The 22,690-nt window shown below is 51.7% G+C and overlaps 1 protein-coding gene across 2 annotated transcripts in view; it reads left to right on the top strand.

Annotated features, from left to right (window-relative positions):
* Nfasc (neurofascin) overlaps nt 1-22,690 on the top strand; it is a 178,838-nt gene that overhangs the window by 139,366 nt on the left and 16,782 nt on the right. The window contains exons 17-27 of one of the 2 annotated variants that reach the window (XM_032915297.1): nt 1,311-1,355; nt 2,908-3,009; nt 3,232-3,429; nt 4,716-4,786; nt 6,342-6,564; nt 8,253-8,368; nt 10,467-10,671; nt 11,772-11,894; nt 12,839-13,012; nt 15,045-15,059; nt 20,036-20,272. In XM_032915297.1, coding sequence (XP_032771188.1) covers nt 1,311-1,355; nt 2,908-3,009; nt 3,232-3,429; nt 4,716-4,786; nt 6,342-6,564; nt 8,253-8,368; nt 10,467-10,671; nt 11,772-11,894; nt 12,839-13,012; nt 15,045-15,059; nt 20,036-20,272 — 1,509 coding nt within the window. The remainder of the gene's footprint in view (nt 1-1,310; nt 1,356-2,907; nt 3,010-3,231; nt 3,430-4,715; nt 4,787-6,341; nt 6,565-8,252; nt 8,369-10,466; nt 10,672-11,771; nt 11,895-12,838; nt 13,013-15,044; nt 15,060-20,035; nt 20,273-22,690) is intronic. The other variant, XM_032915298.1, reaches the window with a different exon arrangement.

Here is a 22,690-nt window from a genome sequence, read left to right on the forward strand (position 1 = left end):
CAAGTTGACCAAAGCCATGTTGAAGCAATGCTAGGCCAAGATGATGATGATGATGGTGGTGGTGGTGGTGGTGGTGGTGGTGGTGATGGTGTATTTGTGTGTGTGTGTGTGTGTGTGTGTGTGTGTGTGTAGTGATATGGTGTGGTGTGGAGGTGTGTGGTACGGGATGAGAGAAGTGTTGTGGTGTGTGTGTATAGATGTAGTATGGAGGGGGAGTGGTATGTGTGTGTGTGTATGTGTGTGTGTGCATGTGTGTATTCATGTGTTGGACCTGTGACTTGTGTATGAGTGTGTATGTGTATATGGGGTGTGGTATAGGGTGTGTGTCTCTATAGGTGTAGCTTAGAGAGGGGAGGGTTGTATGTGTTATATGTGGTATGTGTGTACATGAGTATGTGTATATGGGGTATGGTGTAGGGTGTCTATAGGAGTAACATGGAGGGGGGAATTTTGTGTGTTATATGTGTGGGGGTATATGTATGTATGTGGTGTGTGTGTGTGTATTGTGTGTCTGTGTGTCTGCAGGTGTAATGGTTGGAGTGCTGTCTATATGTGTGGGGGTATATGTATGTATGTGGTGTGTGTGTGTGTCTGTCTGTGTGTCTTTGTAAGTGTAATGGTTAGAGTGCTGTCTATATGTGTGGGGGTATATGTATGTATGTGGTCTGTGTGTCTGTGTAGGTGTAATGGTTGGAGTGCTGTCTATGTGTGTGTGTGTGTCTGTAGGTGTAATGGTTAGAGTGCTGTCTATATGTGTGGGGGTATATGTATGTATGTGGTGTGTGTGTGTGTGTATGTGTGTGTGTGTGTGTAGGTGTAATGGTTGGAGTGCTGTCTATATGTGGGGGGTATGTGTGTGTGGGAGGGTGCACACTTCCAGCACCTCCTCCAGCTTCCTTCCCCTCCCATGCTACTCCCAGATGTTGGTGGCATTTCACCCTGCCACACACCGACTAAGATGATGCCACCCCATCCTGCCCATGCGGGCCTATAGAGAGCAAGCCATTCTGAACAGACAGGAAGATGGCTACCCCTTCCAGTGGAAGGCTTCACTACCATCTGTCCTATAGCTCTCCGCACTCCTGCAGTGGAGGTCACACTGGCTGGCCATGGTGGGCCCAGATATGTTAACAGTATTAGGACAGGAAGAGCCTGAAACTCTACTCCAGGCCGTGGAGAAACACCAGGGGCCAGCTGGGAGGTGGACTGCCCAGGGACGGCTGCAGAAGCCTCAGCCATCCATCTGTCTAACCTGGACGCGTTTAACCCTGCTAACCTGCTAACCTGGATAACCCATCTTACCGTTGCAGCTGATCAGGCCACTCCGACTAACCGTTTGGCTGCCCTGCCCAAAGGTAAATTTGTACTAATCGGGGGCACTGGTGCCCAGGGGTGGAATCGTGAGGACGAATGTGCTGGTGGACACTTTTGAAGGCCCTACATGTGACCTCTGACCCTCAGGCACCCACAGTCACCTGCCTTCCTGGCCTATGTCAAGGCTCCTTCTGCAGGTTGGACTCATAAGTCTGGACCGCCATTTTTCTTTCTCACCACCCTTAGCCCTCCCCTAACTATGCCCCCATGTGCCTAATGGCCAGTCAGAAAAGTTTCTTCAGATGTTCCCCAGAGGCTCAGCAATGTATAGACTGCCACACACCTACTGCTGTGCAATCATGCACACTCACACCCACGCATACACGCACTACTGTGAGCTTAAGTGACTCACTGTCTAGGTTGGTAGATCTTAACCTTCCCGATGCTATGACCCTTTAATATGGTGACCCCCAACCATAAAGTGATTTTTGTTCATTCTGTACAAACTCCGTAAGTACATGCTACTTTGTGACTGTAATTTTGCAGCTGTTATGAATCATAACGTAAATATCTGTTTTCCGGTGGCCTTAGGCTACCACTGTGAAAGACTTATTGACCCCCACAGAGGAGTTGTGACCCACGGGTTGAGAATCACTGTTCCGGGTCCTCCTAGGAACCAGCCAAAATATGGAAACAGCTGGTTCAGGGAGGTTACGTGGGGGAGCTGTCTGCCTCCATTCTAAGGCTGCACGACTTTCTTCCAAAACCAGGGTGATGTTGATACTAGAACAACACTGTCCACCCCACCCCCGAAAAAGCTGTTTCCTCTAACCAGTGTAGAAGCCTGTGGCCCCTCTGCTCTACACCCTCACTTAGTCCAGACTGAGTCTCCTACCAGGCCTGACCTGTCTTGGTCCCCTCCCCACTTCCCTGTCTATCTGCCCTGCTCAGCACTCAGCTCTCCTGGGATGCTCCTGCCAGTCCTGGAATCCAGAAAGACAAGCGGTCATCATGAGGAGGACACACACACACACACACACACACACACACACACACACACACACACACACACACACACACACACACACACACACACACACACACACACACACAGCCAAGGCCCACTGTGAAACAGAGCTCACACACACACACACACACACACACACACACACATACAGCCAAGGTCCACTATGAAATAGAGCTCCACACACAACACACACACACACACACACACACACACACACACACACACACCACATACACAGACACACACACAAAGCCAAGACCTGCTATGAAACAGCTCAACAAACACACACACACACACACACACACATCCTGATCTGAAGAAACAGGATGGTGTCACTCCCTCTGCCTTACCTGATTCTCCTTATTTCCTTGTTCCATATTCTTCGATCTTCTCGGTTCTCCCTCCTGGAGGGAAATGGATGGCTCCTGCACTGGCTGTCCAGGGCAGGTTGGGGTTTGATCTACTGGCACCTCAGGGACTGTACAACCAGGACTAGTACTACTCCAAGGAGAGGGACTGGTTCTCCTTCAGAAGCTCAGAGTGACGCCTTTTTCCTCTGCTGCCAGGGCGGCCAGACCGACCCAGGGACCTGGAGCTCACTGACCTGGCGGAAAGGAGTGTGAGGCTGACCTGGATCCCGGGGGATGACAACAACAGTCCCATCACAGGTCAGCCCAGGGCCCTGTGCTCCAAAGCCAGAGAGTCTTGGACGAGGGCCCCCTAGTGTCAGCTCCCACCTCTGCCTCATGACCCATGCATGGAGGCCTTGGTTGTCTCCTGTGTCCTGGGAAGGTGTCTTTGTGTGTCCCTGTCAATCCTGGGGAATAAAGACAAACAGAAGCCGTGAAGGATGTGCTCTTAGAACAGCTCTGTCCTCCTTGTCCATTCAGACTACGTTGTCCAGTTTGAAGAGGACCAGTTCCAGCCAGGAGTCTGGCATGACCACTCCAAGTTCCCAGGCAGTGTCAACTCAGCCGTCCTCCATCTGTCCCCGTATGTCAACTATCAGTTCCGAGTCATCGCTGTCAACGAGGTTGGGAGCAGCCACCCCAGCCTTCCATCCGAGCGGTACCGAACAAGCGGGGCACGTGAGTATACTTGAGTTCCAGGTGCCCTGAGTTTGCACTGACCCATCCCAGCACCCAGCCACGGGACTTAGGCAGCTTACATGCCTTTCCGAGGCCTAGCCCCTCCTCCTATGACAATAACCACACATACATCTCAGGGCTGTGGAGAGGACACCCACTTTAAAAAGCTGGGGAGGTATCTTGAGGTATCTTAGTGGGAAGAGGCACCAACTGCCAAGTCTGATGATGTGAGTTTGATCCCTGGTACCCAGTGGATGGAAGGGGATGACTGAATCCCAAAAGTTGTCCTCTGGCCATGCACTGTGGCGTATGTGAAGCCACAAGTGCATACACCAAACAAACAAACAAACAAACAGCTGTAATGTAGAAGAAAATATGTCTTGGGGGCCAGGAAGCTAGTTCAGTTAGAAAATGCTTGCTGTGAAGCATGAGGACCTGAATTCAATCCCCAGGACCCGTGTAAAGGTGGGCCTGGTGGCTCTCATCTGTCACCCTGACAATGGAGAAGTGGAGGGGAAGGAAGCATCTCTGGGACTTGCTGGTCAGCCACTGTGGCTGAATCACTGAGTTCCAGGTACAGCGAGAGACCCTGTCTCAAAGAATAAGGTGAAGGGTGATTAAGGAAGACACCCCTGGCCCCCACACATGTGCACACACAGATGCACATGAAAGGAAGGAATAGAAAATACTGTGGTGCCCATCATGCTATAAGCACAAGGTAGATCCTAACTGTCATTTGTATTATTGCTAATGATTCTTTATCATCTGCAGAGCTGTGACAGAGACATATATGTATATGTATACGTATATGTATATGTATATGTATATGTATATGTATATGTATACACACACACACACAATCTGGTGTTATGTCAGATTTCTCTTCCTAACACACCAAATGGATAGATTTATGCGATCACACCAGCTCACAGAGGTAGAAATGCTTGCCCCCAAATGTTAAACACTAGGACAAGCCAGCATGCCACAAAACAGGCTCATCAATGAATGATCTATGGAGGGAACAGTGTACGAAGTTACTGCAGTGGCCATCTGCAATGTGGAAAGCTTTGTGACAAGCGCTAACTCGTCCAAGGATTGCACTGAAAAGAAATTAGCTCTACTTTGGGGGGTGCAAGTCTTAGCCGGGAAAACGTAGCACACGTGGAAGAAAAAGAGTGAGGAGCTGAGGAGAGCCAGGGTACAGAAGGGGCCAGTTAGGTAGGAGGTGCTCCGGAGGTCCTGGTCAGGCTTGGGTTGGGTTTCAGCTTTATCTGTTTGGATTCCAGCCCCTGAATCCAACCCCAGTGATGTGAAGGGCGAAGGGACACGAAAAAACAATATGGAGATCACATGGACGGTGAGCGTACCTTCCCACCCCAGCCCACAGTGGGCTATTCACTTGGCAGCAGGCACCCAGGAGCCCCTATTCCTTACTCCCCCGGTGCCATAGTATGTTTCAGTCTGTCTAACGCAGAGGCTGTCAACCTTCCTAACGCCCGACCCTTCAATACAGTTCCTCTCTGTGATGACCCTCCCGACCATGAAATTATCTGTTACTACTTCATAACTGCAACTTGGCCGCTGTTATGAATCATGGTGTGAATATCTGGTATATAGGATGTCTGGTGTGACCCCTGTGAAAGTTGTCTGACACCTCCCCACCCCCAAGGGGTTGGGACCCACGAGTTGAGAGACATTGGTCTAACTGATGGGGACCACTTGACCTCTGAGAGTCAAGCCCATCAGAATCGAGCATTCAGAAATCAAACGGAAAAAGTGTCTGGAAGCAGGAGTTCAGAGCAGAGATGCGAGCAGAGGTCACCAAATGTCACAGGCTACCAGTCTAGCAAAAGTCATCGAGAGAGCCAACAGATTAGAACAGTTTGATTTTGAAGGAGGGACCTAGGCGTTAGGGGAAAGACAGATGCAGAACATGAGCTGGATGCGCCCTGGCTCTGTGCGGTGGGTTATTGGAGGCACTGACGCCATTACAAAGTCCAGGATCTTTCTACAGCATGGGCTAGGTGACCCGAAAAGTCATCTCCCTTCTTCAGCCTAGCCCCCTGAATACCCCTTCCAAACTAAAATTGGGGTACATGTTTTCAAACTGACTTTTCCCAAACCACTCCCAAGACTGAAATTGGAAAATACACTCACTCAAGTGGCGTTGGGCCGCTGCGTGGATAACGATCAGAGATGTGGCGCTTGCTCCTCAGAGTCCCCATCAGCCCTGTCACTCTGAAGCCTGTGCCTCCAACAACCTTGACCAGCAGCAGCTTTGGACTGAATCTGAACTCTGGACAGCTCGTCTGTGGCTCTGTGTGACAAGCTCTAGGAGCCTGGTTCCTGAACCAGATCCTTAGGACTGATGGGTTTCGGTCGTCTTTAACCAGTTCTGATGTTCGGAGAAGGACAAGACAGACATAGGGACTTGGTAGGACTGAAGTCGGTTCTAGACTTTCAGTCTCGTCTGCAAAAGAGTAGTTTGGTTAGAGCAGAGTCCTCTCTGACTCCAGAGATTGGGATTGTCTATCGTTGGTTCCCTGCTCCTTCTGTCTTAGGAGGAAGTTTGCCCAAAGTAAAGCGTTTGCTCCTAATGCACCTGCAGTGTGGGTGGTGCTTGCAGCTGAAGTGAAGTCTCTGGGAAAGCTTTTGTCATAGGGAATCTGGATGCCACAGAGTTCCTATGATATAGGCTCCTCGGGGAGTGAGCAGAGGCAGGGTGCCATCCTCTGCACTGCACAGGAGCTGGCTGCTTGCAGGCAAGCCCGGGTAGAGTAACACAGATGAAGATGGCTTTACCAATACCCTGTCCACCCTGTCTGTCTGTCTGTCTGTCTGTCTGTATGTATGTATGTATGTATGTATGTATATATGTATGTATGTATGTATGTATGTCTCTCCATGTACAGCCTATGAATGCTACCTCCGCCTTTGGCCCCAACCTGCGCTACATTGTCAAGTGGCGACGGAGAGAGACCCGAGAGACTTGGAACAATGTCACCGTGTGGGGCTCTCGCTATGTGGTGGGGCAGACCCCTGTCTACGTACCCTATGAGATCCGAGTCCAGGCTGAAAATGACTTTGGGAAAGGCCCGGAGCCTGAAACCGTCATTGGGTACTCGGGAGAAGATTGTGAGTATCGGTCCCCCTCCCTCCCCGCACAGGACCCCCCACTGCTAAGCTAGACAAGCCCACTCTCATGAGCTGACAAACTCAGGATGTGTCATGGGAAGGCAACCCGTTCCCAAGAAATAGGGCTATCCTGCCGTGACACCTGGGCTGTGCAGCGCCTGGCAACAGTCAGGAGAATTCTCTTTTGAACACATCCCCCTTAGCCCAGTAAACACACCAGTGCATTACAGCCGTAAAACTGAAGAGTCTAGAGACAACCCTTTCAAGAATTCCACAATAGGAAATGCCATGCTTGAAAGAAGAATCCAGGTCCCCAGGTCCCCAGGTCCCCAGGTCCCCAGACAGATTGCTTTACTGCCAAGTCTTGTTGGCACTAAAAAAGACTTTAGACAACCATTTAAACGAGCTATTTAGATGCTCCAAGGAACCAGTGCACAGGCTAGACTCCCACGGCAGGGGAGCCACAGGCAGTGAAGTCTAGAAAGCACCGACTTGAGACTTCCTGACCCACCACCTGCCAGTATTCCAACACTGTTCCCGGCCCTTGGGATTGAACATGAAGTGGGAGGTTCTTAGAAAGTCGGCCCTGGGCCGGTCAACACTCTAGACCTGTATGTGAAAGTGTGTGCCTGGCCTCTGTGCCTAGTGTGTCAGCACCAGTCCCACAGCTTGTGAGCAAAGCAGACTCAACCAGACTCAACAGCTGGGTCTGGGTCTGATCCAAGAAGAGGTTAAGGGATCGGTGGGGTGAGCAGAAAGAAGGGACGAGAGAGCAGATCTTACCAGGAGTGGACAAGGCTGGGCTCCAGGTCAGGTCAGTGGTTTCATGGGGGTGAGGGGGAAGCCATGAGGACCGAGTCCCAGAAGCAGTGATGGATTGGGCCCACTGGAAATGAACAGAGGCCTCCATGTGGACGATACTTCTCCACAAGAGTCTAGTGGGGGCTGCCAGTCAGTATGTGGGGCTGCAGGCTTCCTGGACGACCCCTTGGTTTCCGTATCTCTCCACCCAGGGCCCTGTGCATCCCTGCAGCAGCTTTGCTTTGGCTACAGAGCGGTAGTCACAGCGAGAGCCAGGTTCTTTTCCTGAACAAAATCGAGGCATCTTCTTTCCATAGATAGCGTTTCTGTCGGTGAACTCCGAATTGATTATTGATCACTTTTCGAAGAGTTTTCGAGGAGAACCCTAAGGGCTCCGAGCCTCCTGAAGGCTAGCAAGAACTCGTGATTTCCCTTTGAGCCTCAAAGGGGCAGGGGGCGCATGAGTCACCACCACTTGTGAGCACTGCCCCAGGAGCTGTGTGTAGGGGATCTGGCAGAGGAGCACAGCACTGCCAACCTGCAGCCAATGTACCCTTTACTCCCACCCTGGCACCTCATGTTGGCTCCTATGGTCCAAACTCCCCAAGAAGCCTGAGGAAAAGGTGCTTAGCTGACAAGGTCCAGGAAGAGCAGTGGGGACAGGTAGAGAGTGGAAAGGAAGTTAGATGACCCCTGTGCTTGGGTGCCACAAATGATTGCTCTGGTCACCTGGATTGTCACCCTTTTGTCCCAAGACTTCACCGCAGTCTGGAGCACTCAGTGTGCAGCAGAGTAGAGGTACAGGCTCAGAACATGTCCTAGGGAACCCTAGAATCCAGGACCCAACCTTGCGTGTTTAACCAGCTCTCTGTCCCCGCACGTTGCAGATCCCAGGGCTGCACCCACTGAAGTTAAAATCCGAGTCCTGAACAGCACAGCCATCAGCCTTCAGTGGAACCGCGTCTACTCTGACACGGTCCAGGGCCAGCTCAGAGAGTATCGAGTGAGAAGGCCAGCACCCAGCCCCACCTAACCACCCCCTTGCTAACCAGGGGAAGGGGTAGCAGCCGAGGTGTGTAGGGGATCCTGAGAGACCCTAGGAATACTTGTGGGATCTAAAGTTGATTCAAGATGATTTCTGGAATGGGGAACATATACATGCATACCTATACACTTATGTATAGTGTACATATCTTCATGTGTCACTTAGCCACAGGGATGAGAAATGCATCATTAGCCGGTTCTGTCACTGTGCCCAGCATCGTGGTGCACACTGAGACAAACCTAGCTGGTATAAGCCAGTCCCTCAGCATGGCAGCTTACTGCAGTCAACACGCACAGCAAGCCAGCGTAATGTTGACAGTTTTACAGTAAGCTGCGTTGTCCAAATAGGATTAAAAAAGAGGCAGAGCCTGGGCATCGCTCAGTGGGAGAGGGCTTGCCTAACGTTTGTGAGGCCTGCACTACAGAAGCAAAACAGTATAACATGGAGTGAGTATGAAGCAGAGGATAGTGGGTGCAAACCAGTAACCTAGTGACGATCATTGCCAAGCAGTACAATGGCACTGCTATGGTTTTGTGACTGGCAGCCCAGTAGACCTTTTACACAGCACCAGCACAACCATACCTGTAATACTATGTAAAGTGATGTCATGACAGCTATAACCGTCACTAGGTGAAAGAATTATATGGGAGTGGTCCCTTACTCACAGGAACGTCACACAGCTCATGCCTATAGGAACGCACATAGTATATTGAAAGGTTGAGCCTAGCTCAAGATATTTGGGAGCGTGCTAGGTTTCACCCAGTCCTGTGGAACACGCATGTTTTATATCCATATGTGGACAGACATGTGTACCTTTGTGTGTATAACCGAAGCACCCCTGAGCTGCACCCTTTCCCTCAGAGGCTCCTGCTGAGCTGTTTGCTCCCCCAGCCTGGTTGCAGAAAGCCACACTAACGGGCAAAGCCACCGAAGGGGTGGGGTAGAAGCTGCCTTCTTGTTGCCCAAGCCAACTCCACTACCTGACACAGATTCCAAAGGCCCTGGCCTCTTGTGCTTTCAGCCTGCGAGCAGTTTCTGCCAAGTCACTTGTCCTCAGAGGACTGGGCTAAGATTGTAGGGAGGGGTAACCGAGGACTTTCCCTCAGGAGGGTAGCTGCATTTCAGTTGGCTGGGCCGTGAGGGTGACATAGCATGGGTTCCCACTGGGTCTGTGACTTCTGAGGTCATCAAGAGTTGGCTGGTGGACGGCTGGGGACACACAGAAGGGCTTTCGTCCCTTCTTGGGAAACGAACTTGGCAGTGAACTAAAGAAAGCAAGGCCGGGTGCACCTGACCTAGCTCCCCCCCCAACAGAGTTAACGTTTAACCCTTAACCTGCTGGCCTGGAGATTTTTCTTACTGAAGTACTTATCGTTAAGTCTGGATTTCCCGCACCACTTTGCTGGTGACACTGCTGTGACACATTGTCCTGTGGCTTCCTACCACTGCTAATAAGGCCTTCATTATACCCTTCACCTCTGCCACCTCCAAGCCTCCCTTCCCATCCAAGCTCTGCTACCTGCAGCCCTGTGTCCCTACTGACTTGGACTTGGGTCTGCCGCCTGAAAGATCTTCAACGGTATGTGAAGAAATCGCTTGGCTTCTGAGAATTATATCAGCCATCGTTCATGTACTCCGACTGTTTGAGACAACCTGCTCCTTGCCTGCCCACCTTCTGTCTCCCTAAACTGTACTAATCCAACTGAAAGCAAAATGATCTTTGAGCACCAGCACAAAGCTTTCTGTGCCACGACCCCTGGTTCATGTGTATGGTTCTGGCATGGACTCTCCCTGGGCAACCTGCTACCCAGCTGGGACATATTCTCCAAAGATGTGATGTCATGGCTCCAAAAATGAGTGGGGACTTTAACCTTGTTTCACGATCAGCATTGTTCTATTCATGATCGGGGACCCTAAGGCTGTCCTGCCATCCTGAATGGGGAGGAAGAGGTCATTGCAGCCTGTAGCAAGCAAAGGGAGGACCAGTCACTACCACCACTAACCACTAACCTGGCCTTGCTGCCTAGCCCCTCACCAACCTGCCTCTGTCTCAAAGGCTTACTACTGGAGGGAAAGCAGTTTGCTGAAGAACCTGTGGGTGTCTCAGAAGAGACAGCAGGCCAGCTTCCCTGGCGACCGCCCCCGGGGCGTGGTGGGTCGCCTGTTCCCCTACAGTAACTACAAGCTGGAGATGGTTGTGGTCAATGGGAGAGGTGATGGGCCTCGAAGTGAAACCAAGGAATTCACCACCCCGGAAGGAGGTAGGTCTGACCTGGAGCTCTTCCCAGTGGGTTTGGACAAGGGTAGTGCCACGTGGAGCAGATGGCTTGGCGTGGACAGCCAGGGTGACCTCGGCAAGCAGATGGCCGTCACCAGAGTGACCCACCCTCATGGAAACTTGTTTGTCAAGAGATCTGTGCAGTGTGCCCATGGCATTCCAGACACGGGCTATGAGACTGACCCCAGCACGTCCTCTGAGGAGAAGCCACATGTGCGTCTGGCCACGTCGATGTCCTGCTTACCAGAACCGGAGACCTACGCCACCCTCCCCACAGCATCAGGAAACACTCCTTTCCTATGTGGCCTATGTGTATAGAGTACTACCAAGTGTCACCCCACCCTCCTGAGGGTTTCTGATTTGATCAAACCCTGGGGGGCCAAACATCTAGAAAGTTCTATTATCACCTTGGTTCCCCATTGGCTCTTTTACCCACTTGGCATGAGCTATGCCTTCTCTGTTCCTCCTCTCTCCCTCCTTAACTGTTTCCTCTTTTTCTCCTCTTCCTCCTTTCGCTTCTCCCTTGCTCTTCCCTCTTGTCTTCTCTATCCCTGTCTCTCCTCCTTCCTCAGTTTGGTTCCTATCATTGGTCTCTTCCCCATCACCCTCACCCGCTCCTTTCCTCTGTCTCCTCCCCAATAGAGCTTGGATTCCCAGCTCAGAAGCTGGGGCCTGCTGCTGCAGCCAGTGGTGAGAGCCCTTGGCTGGGGACTGGGAACTGCACCCTTTCCTCCAGACAGTTAAAACCGGTTGCCTGCCTGGGAGTGGCTCTATGGCTTGGAGGTATATTTGCAGGATTGAAGCCACCTAATTTGTGCCCTCTCCAGGGTGTAGCTGCTAAAAGGAAACTCACTTGACTTCGTCCCCCAGCTCAACAGCAGTAGCTGAGCCCGCTTGGCTTTATACTAGGCGAAAGTGCATGCCAGGCAGGCAGCAGGCTCTGCCCTCAAGGAGCTAGGGCCGGGTTCAGCAGTAGCCAATCACGGGGGTACCTAAGGCCATGCCTTCATGCCTGTACTTTGTTTTCTGTGTTCTCCTCATCCTCCCTGCCCTCACCTCCTGGCTCCCTCCTCCTTCCCCAAGTACCCAGTGCCCCCAGGCGTTTCAGAGTCCGACAGCCCAACCTGGAGACCATCAACCTGGAGTGGGACCACCCAGAGCACCCCAACGGGATCCTGATTGGATACATGCTCAGATACGTGCCCTGTACGTTCTGCCTTTCTGCTCCCTCTGAATCAGACGCAGTCACAAACCATTTCCCACCGTTTTCCTGAGGAGTGGAGATTGGAAGCCTGTGGGTGCAGAGGGCATTGCGTAGGAATGAGAGATAAGGAAGCACTCCCCATAACTAAGGGAGCAGGCAGGACCCAATTCCTGCCCTTCCTACACAGCACCATCTGCAGGGACAGCAAAGGTCACTCTAACGAGGGGGACAACCCCAGCCCTCTGGGAGCTTGTAGTCTCCAACACCTACAAGTCTCAGCAGGAGAGTTCCTCTCCTGTTGGCCCTTTTGTCTGATGGGCAAACAGTGTGTGTGCAGGCATCTACGGATGTTCAGGAGTCTCCGGGGAGGAAAGGGATGTGTCCTTGTGCTTCAAAAACGCTAAGACCGCTAGTGTAGACAGTGCTGTCCCTCTCAGGGAAGCTCAAAGGGTCAGTGACTTGTTATTGACACTTTAGCAGTCAATAATGTGGACTCCGTGCTGCTCTGAATTGATCTCTGGACCTGACCCCTCCCCTTCTGTATTGAAGAAGGCGGTCTTTTACAAAAGAGACAGTTGCAATCCAGGCCCTGGGGAATTTCTCAGTTCTGTTTGGACAGAAGAAAAGCATTCCAAAGATTTGACCTTGACAGAGGGCTTAGGAAGTGTAAACGGAGCTTTTAGAATTGACCTCATGACTTTCAGGAAAGCTCTAGTCACTGGGTCAGTGACAAAAGTGAACCCTGAGGAACACTAGACGTTCCTTGATACTTCTAATGTGAGGTCCCAGTTAGAGGGGGTCTGTGCCCAATGCCCTGCTCTTAGGCCAAGTCTTGAATATTGCTGGAATATTGAATAGGCAGGGGCCACATTCCTCTCCCAGAAACTCCAGAAGCTGTCCTGTAACCCACGTAGGGACTAAACCTCCCATTCACCTCTCTCCCCAGTTAATGGAACCAAACTGGGAAAGCAGATGGTGGAAAACTTCTCTCCCAATCAGACCAAGTTCTCGGTGCAGAGAGCAGACCCCGTGTCCCGTTACCGCTTCTCCCTCAGTGCCAGGACGCAGGTGGGCTCTGGAGAAGCAGCCACGGAGGAGTCCCCAGCACCTCCAAATGAAGGTAGGTCCATGGTGGCAGTCCTTGGAGTAATAGGCCCTAGCTAATCTGGACACCCAGAGAAACACACCAGAAGCTGGGCTTGGCCTTCCAGGGTGGAAAGGAAGTGAGGCCACAAACCCTTAGCCCCACCGCGGGAGATGCCTGTCTTGGGTGCTGAGAGATATCGGTACTGTATCGGGAAAGGTCGCAGATGGACCTAGCTCTCCCCTCTGCCTTGACTTGCTCAGCTACTTAACTGTCTGTCCTTGCAGGGGAATAAGGAAAGACATGTGAGCTGGGAGGCAATCAGTGGACACGAGATAGAACCATCCTAAAGAGTCAAACTGCTCATCTACTCAGGGAGGCAAGACTATCACTGAGAGTCCTCCCTAAGGACTCTGGGAACATCCTGTCTTTCGCCAAGGGCACGTAGAGCCAAGGAGATAGGGCAAAGTGCTTGCCTGTATGGAGAGCGGAGCAGGAAATACATCCTCCCTCTGCAACATAAATAAGATGAGGTATCTGGTTGCAGAGATGTGAGAGCTAGGAACAACTCTTGGCCAAGCCAGCTTCACAAAGAGCGAGCGAACTCACAGTCAAGGCCGGACCCAAACACTAAGCTGCGCCTGACTTATGTAAACACTAGGGGGCACTCTCGGCTCATTTGCATGCATTGCTGGTTTCAGTGTAGCCTCCCAAAAAACTGGACCACGAAAGCCTCAATACAATAGTCTACGCAACAGCCATTTTTTTGAGGACCCACGCACATGTACCAAGCCAGACACTGCACCAGAAGCAAGGGGCATAAAGATAATGTCTAGAGGCATCCTCAAGACTGTCTCCTTCTCTGGCTGAATGAAGGTCTGCCTAGGGCAGGAAGTTTAGGGAGATTCAGTATGCAAGGGGAGACCAAAGAGAGGGGATATGAACAAGTATCCCTGGCATTGTCACAGGATCGTGACTAGTGCCTGCCTCCTTTGAGGTCCTGTGGTCTGATCCTGATCCAAATGGGCTTTTTCTGAGCATTCTCATCCTCTGTCCCAGGAGAGCCCTGTGCTTCCTAGGAGGACCTACCAGGCCCTGCGGCCTCAGCTCGGTGCTCTCTACAGCTGCAGCAGCAGTTGGAGAAATGTCGGTACCCCATGTCCCTCTCTGGTCTCCTAGATCAGGAATAGTCAGTCACACAACAAACTCTCTTTCCTGGTGGGATGTTACCAGAGACTGTCGGGCCACGGCACACTCTCTCCATACTTCTAGGGATGTCCAGAGAGCCTCTCTTCCAGGCTCAGGACAGAAGACAAAGCCCCTTTGTCCGATCTCAGTGACCATGATGGGGAAATCCCTGCAACTCCGTGGGGACGAGAGAGCAGAGGTGTTTCTGGGTTTGTGGACTATTCCAGAGATTTGTTCTAGCACTCTCAATCACGCTTGTGTTCCTAGTTTCATGAAGTACAGTTAGTGGGGGAAATCGAGGCAGCAGAAAGCCAAGCCAGGTGCTTTCAGAGCTCCGGGGCCTTCGGCGTCATCACACTTTGAAAGTATGAGCTGGGAACGGCCCCTCACCCACTACTCCCCAGCGTCTTGCAAGGGCTCTTTTTTTTGCCTAGAACTGGCTGCTCCTGCACCACCTACATATTCATCCTCAATTCCTGGCCTCTTAGAGAGTCACTTAACCCAGCCAGGGCAGGACAAATCCTTGGAAAAAGGAGCTGGAATATAACATTTTGCCGGAACTGTGCCTGCAGGCACCTCTTATACGGCAAGCCCTTGAATATGGGTAGAGACGCAATGTCTTAGAAATGTCTCTAAGCCCCAGGTTAGAATAACGGGAACCCACCTGACTCCAGTGGAGTTGAGCATAGCTCCCTGAACACCACTTAGCATTCTCGGGGTTGCATCTAGGACCTGGCCATACCCCTGGAGTCGGGCTTGAGCCAGACCCTTTCTGCTGTCCTCTGTGGTCTCACCTATGCTGTTTTCTCTTCCCCCTCATCCTTCTCTCCCTCTCTCTCCCTCTCTCTCTCTCTGGCCATCTTGGGTGCTGTGCCTGAAGCTACTCCAACTGCAGGTATTGTACCATCAACAGAGGTAATGGGCATGGCACGGGGCAATGCAGATGGAGCCCATTGCTGGCCAGAGCCCAGCAAGAGAAAGTGACTCAGCCTGAAAAGCATGCTCCAGGCTCACCCTTTCAGTGGAGAAGCCAGACTTGAAAGGAAAGCATAGAGAGAGCATTGACTAGAGGATTTGCAAACGTGTTCTCTCCTTTCATATGATGCTTGTCCCTACTGAGGAGGTTGGCTTTGGAAAGGGTCTCACATGTAGAACCCTCTGAAGCTGAGAGAAAAACCTATTGTGGCCACCTGAGCCTTGCTAGACCTCACATCTCTGATCCTAGAGATGGCTCTAGAAGGTGTGCTATAGAGGGAACGGCTGGCTCCTAGCCCCGGTGACGCCACAATCCCCTGAAAGGGTGAGCACACTGTGCATGCTGGCCTTTGCATGCTGCATGGGGGGACCCAGCGCCATTCCACCAGCTAGCATGTGTTCCGGTCAGTGAGACTAAGCACGTCTGTGAGTAAGACCAGGGCTCCAGGGCCTGGAGCCTCACTGTGCATCAGGGACTGATGGTCTTGACCACCCCACTCCGGAAACTCATCTCCTCAGTAGTCAATATGAAGATAGACCTCCTCCTTTGGGGTCAGGAGCTGGGCAGGTGTGTCTGTGCTAGAAGCCATTCCCCTTCAGTCCTCATGTCATTGGTTTGAGGGCCATCAACTGGCTCTACCAAGGGCTGCCCTCAAGCCAGAGAAACTAGGCAAGGGCTGCCCGGGTTCCTTTCCTTGTCCTCTGAGCTTGAATTTTCCTATGAGTTAGGAGCTGAGGGCAGAATGTCCGAGGCATTACAAAGGCCAGAAGCCAGGGTACACAGAGCCTGTGCATAGAAACAAGCTTTGTTAAGACGCACCTTTAGGTGAGAGACTCAAGAGCCAGACAGGAATCCAAGCTTCCTCTGTATTTCCAAGCTCACTTGGTTTGCTTCCTACTGACGCCCATTTATTTCCGCCCGCTGCTTCCTACGTTGATTCTGCTTCCGTTGCATATCCTCCTTACGGTTTCATGTTTTGATGGCTGGATCTGCCAGTGATAAGAAACCACCATGCTTCCCTACCTCAGTCCTCCTCCTCCTCCTCCTCCTCCTCCTACCCAGTAACCAGGCCAGCCAACTAGGCCAGTGCTTCCCCCACAAGCCCTCTTGTAGGATGTGAGACATAGAAGTTGTTCAAGGCCTGGGGACCATAGAGCAGACAATTCTTGCCATTCTAGAGGGAGAGCGGCCCCGTCTTCCTGGCTCATGTGTCAATCTCTTCCACAGTGGAGACAATAGGTACTTGGGTCGAGTCCACTTAAAGTTCATGTATTGGTCAAGCATCTTCCTGTCTCCCCCCATCATTGGGCACTCCAGCCCCAGTGTAAACGATCTAGCAGCAAGAAGTCTGTTGCGTTCAGAAGGCAGTCTGGGTAGTCCTCCTGTGAGCTGCAGTTGCAAGGAGAAGATAAGTGTCATTCCAACTCCCCCTCCACGTCCTTCCAAATTTAAAAGATCTAAACTCAGCATGCCGTGCAGAACGGGCCCAGGGTCTCTGCTGTCAATCAAGTGTGTTTCCCAGGCACCAACTTCCACATGACACACTGGGAAGGGCAGGTTGTACTTTTTGGTAGCTGAGGCATGCCACTTAGATCAGATGTTGTCGACTTTGCATGCACAACACCTTCTGGGGGGCAGCAGAGCTTGGGTCTGTTCAAAGAGAGCGGTGTCCAGCCCTCCACCCTCTTCCTTCCCCTCCTCACCAAATCTCGTCACTCCCCCCACCCCGAATTGATCAGTTCTTCCATCGCCCGGTGAAGATAATCCCTCTCATCCACCTGTATCTCCAGTCTGCTAGGATCGCTTCCCATCTGTCTAACAATCTGCGACTTGGCTGGGGTAGTCTTCACGCCATGTGGACAGTCTTGGACCGAACATTCCATCTTGGAATGCCTATGAGCTGTTCTTGTCTTTGACTCAGCTCAGAGCTGCAAATGTTGGGTGTTGGGTGGGTAGCTGATAAAAGCTCAGCTCTACGGCAGGTTTAGGATGACGAGAAAATGAGCAAGTTGTGTCGTCTCTCCGTGTCTACACGGTGCTCCCCAAAATGCTCAAGTCCTTAGCCGTGTGTCTTCCTCGGGGACTGAAGACAGTCTATAGGGTTGACCTTCCCTGTATTGGCAAACCCCCAGCTTCCAGAGCTAGGCTTTCCTGAACCATCTTCAGCACTGGACATTCAGGGCTCTCTCTAGGTTGCTGGCCAGCTGTGATCACTAACCAGCTCCAGCCAGGGCTTTTTCCAAACTCCCATAGTTCCTGCTGTGGCCAGACATGACTTCTAGCCCAGGAATGTGTCTATCTAGCCTGTGACCCCCTCTTTGTTTTTTTTTTTTAAAGATTTATTCATTTATTATATATAAGTACACTGTAGCTGTCTTCAGATACACCAGAAGAGGGCATCAGATCTCATTACAGATGGTTGTGAGCCACCATGTGGTTGCTGGGAATTGAACTCAGGACCTCTGGAAGAGTAGTCGGGTGCTCTTAACTGCTGAGCCATCTCTCCAGCCCAACCCTTCCCCCCTTTCTTAATGCCAACTCTGCTTCAGGACTCATTAATCTTCTATCCTCTCCCCAACTCAGTCCCAGGTTGAAATGGCGTCTTTCCTCTTGGGCTAGCCCTCTCTGTGTCCTGTGGCCCTCCAGCCTGGGGATGGCAGGCTTAGCAATGGTGATTCACCAGCAGTGTCCTCTGGGGGTCAACTCTTTGTGGAACTTCACTGGGGACACCCCAGGGGCTTCCAGTAGCTCCTGACCCCTCTCCCCATTTCTCTTTCTCACTTATACCCTGAAGGTTGCCACAGAGCCCAAGGGGAAGAACCCAGGAACTACCACCACAGAGAACGCCTTCCTTTATACTTGGTATAAAGTTCACAACCTGGTCTAACCTCTTAGCATTTCTGTCCCACGGGCATTTGCTGAAGTGCCCTGGAAAGCGTGTGATGTAGAGGGACTAGGGGAGATGTGTGTGTCCCTGTATGCTAAAAGACCAGTGTTCATAGGAGAGTGTTGAGGAAAATGGACTTGGACTCACAGCCCCCTTACCTGAAAGAAAGGAAACCCAGGTTCCTGGGCTATATGACTGGGCGGGGCAGTGACCCAAGTTACAAGGATGCTATTTAAATAGTCACAGGAAAGAGGGTCTTGTGAAGCTATCGTCTTCCAGAAAATACTAGAAAATACATTATTCATAAAGAGCTAAGTGAGAACTGGCTTGCCCAGAGGACCGAAACCTCTTCCTGTGTCTCACTTGTGGTTAAGGTCATGGTGGGTATAGAGCCAGCCCTGAGGTAGCTGAACTTCTCCTCGTAGTCTCTCTGCTTTTCTGCTTGTGAATTCGTGACTCTGCGGACATGTTGGTGGGTGGATAAGCCAATCCCTTTGTGCTGAGTGTTAAGAGCACTGAGTCGAGTCTCTGTATCTTGGGTTTGAAGCTGGAAAAACAATGACAGAGAGGCATCTCTCCTGCTCCTTGCCCCACCCTACCAGGCCCTCCGGGTACCTTCTTGATGCCTGAAAGTTGACTGAGGTTAGCGGTATACACTGTTATCCACTTTGGACTTCCCTTGGATTCTCTAAGGCACAATGGTCATTCATTTCGTCCCCACACTTAGGGCTCAGTAATAGCTTTGTTTTTACATATAGGGAGGCTTCAGAGACCTTTGAAATGTGCCCTTCTTCCCCATAGGTCTTATAACATCGGAGGCTCATGGAAGTAAAATCAGTTGCATTCTGGTTGAAACGTCTTAGACTCAGGAGCCTGATTCTCCTGGGGAAAGTTCTCTGGCTTCCATCCCTGGCCTTGCCCTCTTCCGTGAGGATGGGAGATGCAGGGGGTATTATTTTTCAGGAGATCCGAGGCAGGGTGGCATATCACTACTTCTCAGAAGTTAGGGTTACTGTTTATGTCTAAGTCTCTGCCTACTGCCAACACCAGAAGGTAGACAGTGGTCAGGCCATTAGCAGTGATGCAGCAAGAGAGACGACACTTCTCTCTCATTTGCCTGGTCATCCCCACACCATGAGTCCCAACAAGTACTGACCTGGAGAACAAGGAGAAGACCCTCGCTAGCTTCCCCGTCCGTTCAATAGAAGACGAACACTATGAAAAGGTGGCCATATTTGTGGACTAGGCCCCAGGGCCAACTAACGTGAAGAGTCCGCTTTAGATGGAGGTGGAGCGTGAGCAGTCAGCCCAGATAAGAGCCTGACTGAGCCCCGACGGAGGTTTCCACAGAAAGAGAGCCTGGCACTCAGCTCCTTTGTCCTGCAATTTGCGTGCCTTTCTGTCGCAGGCCACACTGTCATCCATTCTAGATTCAAATATGAACAGGAAGGACTTGGGGTCTGTGGACCCTAAGTATCCTAGACAGAAAGGCAAGAAGTTTGGGTCAGGGATGGAGGAAGCCAAAGAAGGCAAAGAGAGGGGTGGGAGAGAGGCCTTTGGAAGTGAAGAACTGGGAGTGGCTGAAAGTCCCTGGAAGACAGGGCCCAGCCTCTGAGCTGAGGCTCCAGGGCTGGACCCACCTGGTATTTCTGAGACTTTGTAGGCAATATGTGGCCTACACTTTGTGCCATCCCTGGGTTTCAAATGGTTTAGTGTGTGTGTCCCTTGACCACTCTCCTGGTCCCTGGTTGAATGCATGCTGGGTGCTTCAAGCTACACAGACCATGAGAAGAAAATGAAACACACACCAGCTTCATTCTCTTCCTCTCCCATGGCTGTATGTTGGTTGCTGGGGTCCTCCTGGACCAGTGCGGATGCTTGGGGAGGCTTCTGACTTCTGAGCCCATCTTGCCACCGGGCTGCCTGCCTTGCACGTGGGGGCCGGATATCCTAGCTGTGTGCTGCTACCAGACCAACCAGACTCGGTTGTTTCACACTTCCCTCTTAGCTCCTCCCACGTTGCCCCCGACTACCGTGGGTACCACAGGCCTTGTGAGCAGTACTGATGCTACTGCCCTTGCTGCCACCAGTGAAGCCACAACAGTTCCCATCATCCCAACCGTCGTACCTACCACCGTCGCCACCACCATTGCCACAACTACTACAACCACTGCCACCGCCACCACCACTACCACCACGGAGAGTCCTCCCACTACCACCACTGGGACTAAGATTCACGAAACCGGTATTGTGCACTGCCCATGCTCCTAGCCCCTCTGAGTCCACCTCCCAGCTTCTCCAGATAAACCCAGACTTCCCCAGCTGAGTGATGGGCTTTGGGGAGGCGTCTACCAGCCCCGCCCCCCCATGATTTACATAGCAAACTAGGCCCAGAGTCCCTGCCCTGAGCACACATGGGTGGTCATTTTCACCACCCAGCACTCCTCAATGCTATGCTAGTTGGATCTTCCACAGAACACCAGGCTTCTCAGAGAGAATTCCAAGCATCTCCCAAGTACCCAGCCAGGGACGGGTACTCAGAAAGAAAAGTGGTGAGAAGGAAGGTTCTAATGGCTGTGTGCCTGGCCAAGAGAGCTATGCCATATCTGTCCACCTCTAGGGACAGAGGCCAGAAGGAGGAGCAGGGAGTGGCCACGGTGCCACGCAGCTCTGGCTCTGGAACCCCTGCCCCTTCCTTGCACCTCTGTCGCCAAGGAGTCCTTGCAAGTATTTCTTTTAAAGTCAGAACATGCGGGACATGGTGTTACCAGGTCATGCCATGATGCCTAACCATGCTCCATTGTTTCCCTATCACTCCTAAAACATGTGTGTGAAGGGAAAACTGCACGAGTTCCAGAGACGGCCTTTAAGGCCCCTGTGCTCCACAACCCTGCTCTTTGAGCATGAAAAGATCCTTGGAGAGAATCCAACCATTCCTGAATACCAAGCATGAACCTTGCATTATCGTAGAGTTGAGGGCCTCTAACTTCCCGAGGCCAGGGGGCAGCTATAAAAATAGCACGAAGCAGCCAGAAAGACTTCCTGGAAGTACCCAGAAGGCTCCCCCTCCTGGAGAATCATTAGACACCCCAAGCCTCCGACACTTTTACTTCTTGGGCAAGTCCCTCCTGCTTCCCAGTCTTCCTGCCTCCCACCCACCTGCCTATTAGCCTCTGAATGTAGGTGGAGGCCGGACAGACCTGTTAGTATTTGCTCCATTATGTGGTGTCAAGTGAGCTATAAGCAGAGGCAGATGAATCCCAGCTGAGCCCCTCAGCCCTCAGAAAGGCTGGTCTGCTTTAGAGGTGCAATACTGGCATGTAAACATGAAGGTCAGGGGGAAAGTCAACCCAGGTGAGGTCTTCCAAGCTTGGGGGGGTCTCTGTCCTCTAGGGCATAGTGAGGGATTTTCGCCAGAGCAGATCTTTTTGAATCCTTAAAGTGCTTCAATTCACAGAAGTGAGCCAAGAATCCAGAAAACAGTGCATCTTGCTCCCTGGCAGTTCCTGACCTAGAAACATCCATTCTTGTACCAGGCAGGACTGACCCCATGACTCACAAGCCCAGGTGTAGACCTTGTCTGAAGCTGCAGAAGGCCTGGCCTCAGCCCCAGTCTTATGGAGAGCTTGGGGACAACTGTGAAGGCTCTCAGCTTCCAGGGGATCTTTTAAATGAAAATTCATCTTCTCTTTGTCTTCTATCATAACATAAAATGTTTCGTAACTTTTCCTCTTTCAGGATATCCTTTGTGTCACTTTATACATTTGGGTTCTCTTCCCTAGTCCTTATGCGCTAGGAGCCACTGAAACGATGCATGCTAATCACGGCCTCCTTTTGACTTCACATCCCTCAGAGTTCACCCTCCTGGTCCCTTCCTTTTGAACACCCCAGTTCTTTAGCAGTCATCATCCTGACTCTTCCTTATGGTTCCCGCCTCAAAAATCATCCTGGTCTCCCACTGCTCTGGTTTTCTTTTCTCTGTGTATATAATGTGTGTGTGCATGTTAGCATGCGTGGATACAGGTACATACAGGACGGTCAGGGAACAGTCCCGGTGTTGGTGCTGGTTTTCCTCCTGGATTTGAGACGGTCTCTTGTGGTTTGCTGCTGTGCACACTGGGCCTGCAAGCTTCCCATTCGTCTCCGTTCAGCCTCCGGTCTCCTGGTCTGCAATAACAGGCCCTCGTGTTTCTGTATTCAGCTTTTGTCTGCATTTTGGGGATCCTAACTCGGTTTGGCAGGCTTGCTCGACAAGCGTTTTCATCACTGCCTTCACTCCGTCTTCTGCTCGGCCTTCCTTAAGAGCACCCTGAACCTCACTGCATTTGAGGGCATCAGATTTGGCTCAGTATTACCCTGGGTGGGGGGGTCAAGCCGTTTAGTGTAGATGCAAAGGCTGTTTACAGAGTCCTGGGCTAAGGAGCAAGGAAGACCCCCCCCCAAAGTGGAGCTAATCAACTCCATTACTCCTACAAGAGCCTTGAACTTCCAGGAAGAGGGAACCAGGAGAGGAGCCAGTGTGATCAAAATGGAGCATGGAGAAGAAAAGACGCCTGTCTCCCTCGCTCCCAGGCAGCAGGCCTTCCGCTGCCATTAGTGGAGTCTTTCTCGGGCCCTCACTCACTTGACACACACTGTGTTCACCTGGGGCAACCGACACTTG

This window comes from Rattus rattus, chromosome 10 (genome assembly GCF_011064425.1).
Source record: "Rattus rattus isolate New Zealand chromosome 10, Rrattus_CSIRO_v1, whole genome shotgun sequence".
In the NCBI taxonomy this organism is placed as follows: domain Eukaryota; kingdom Metazoa; phylum Chordata; class Mammalia; order Rodentia; family Muridae; genus Rattus; species Rattus rattus.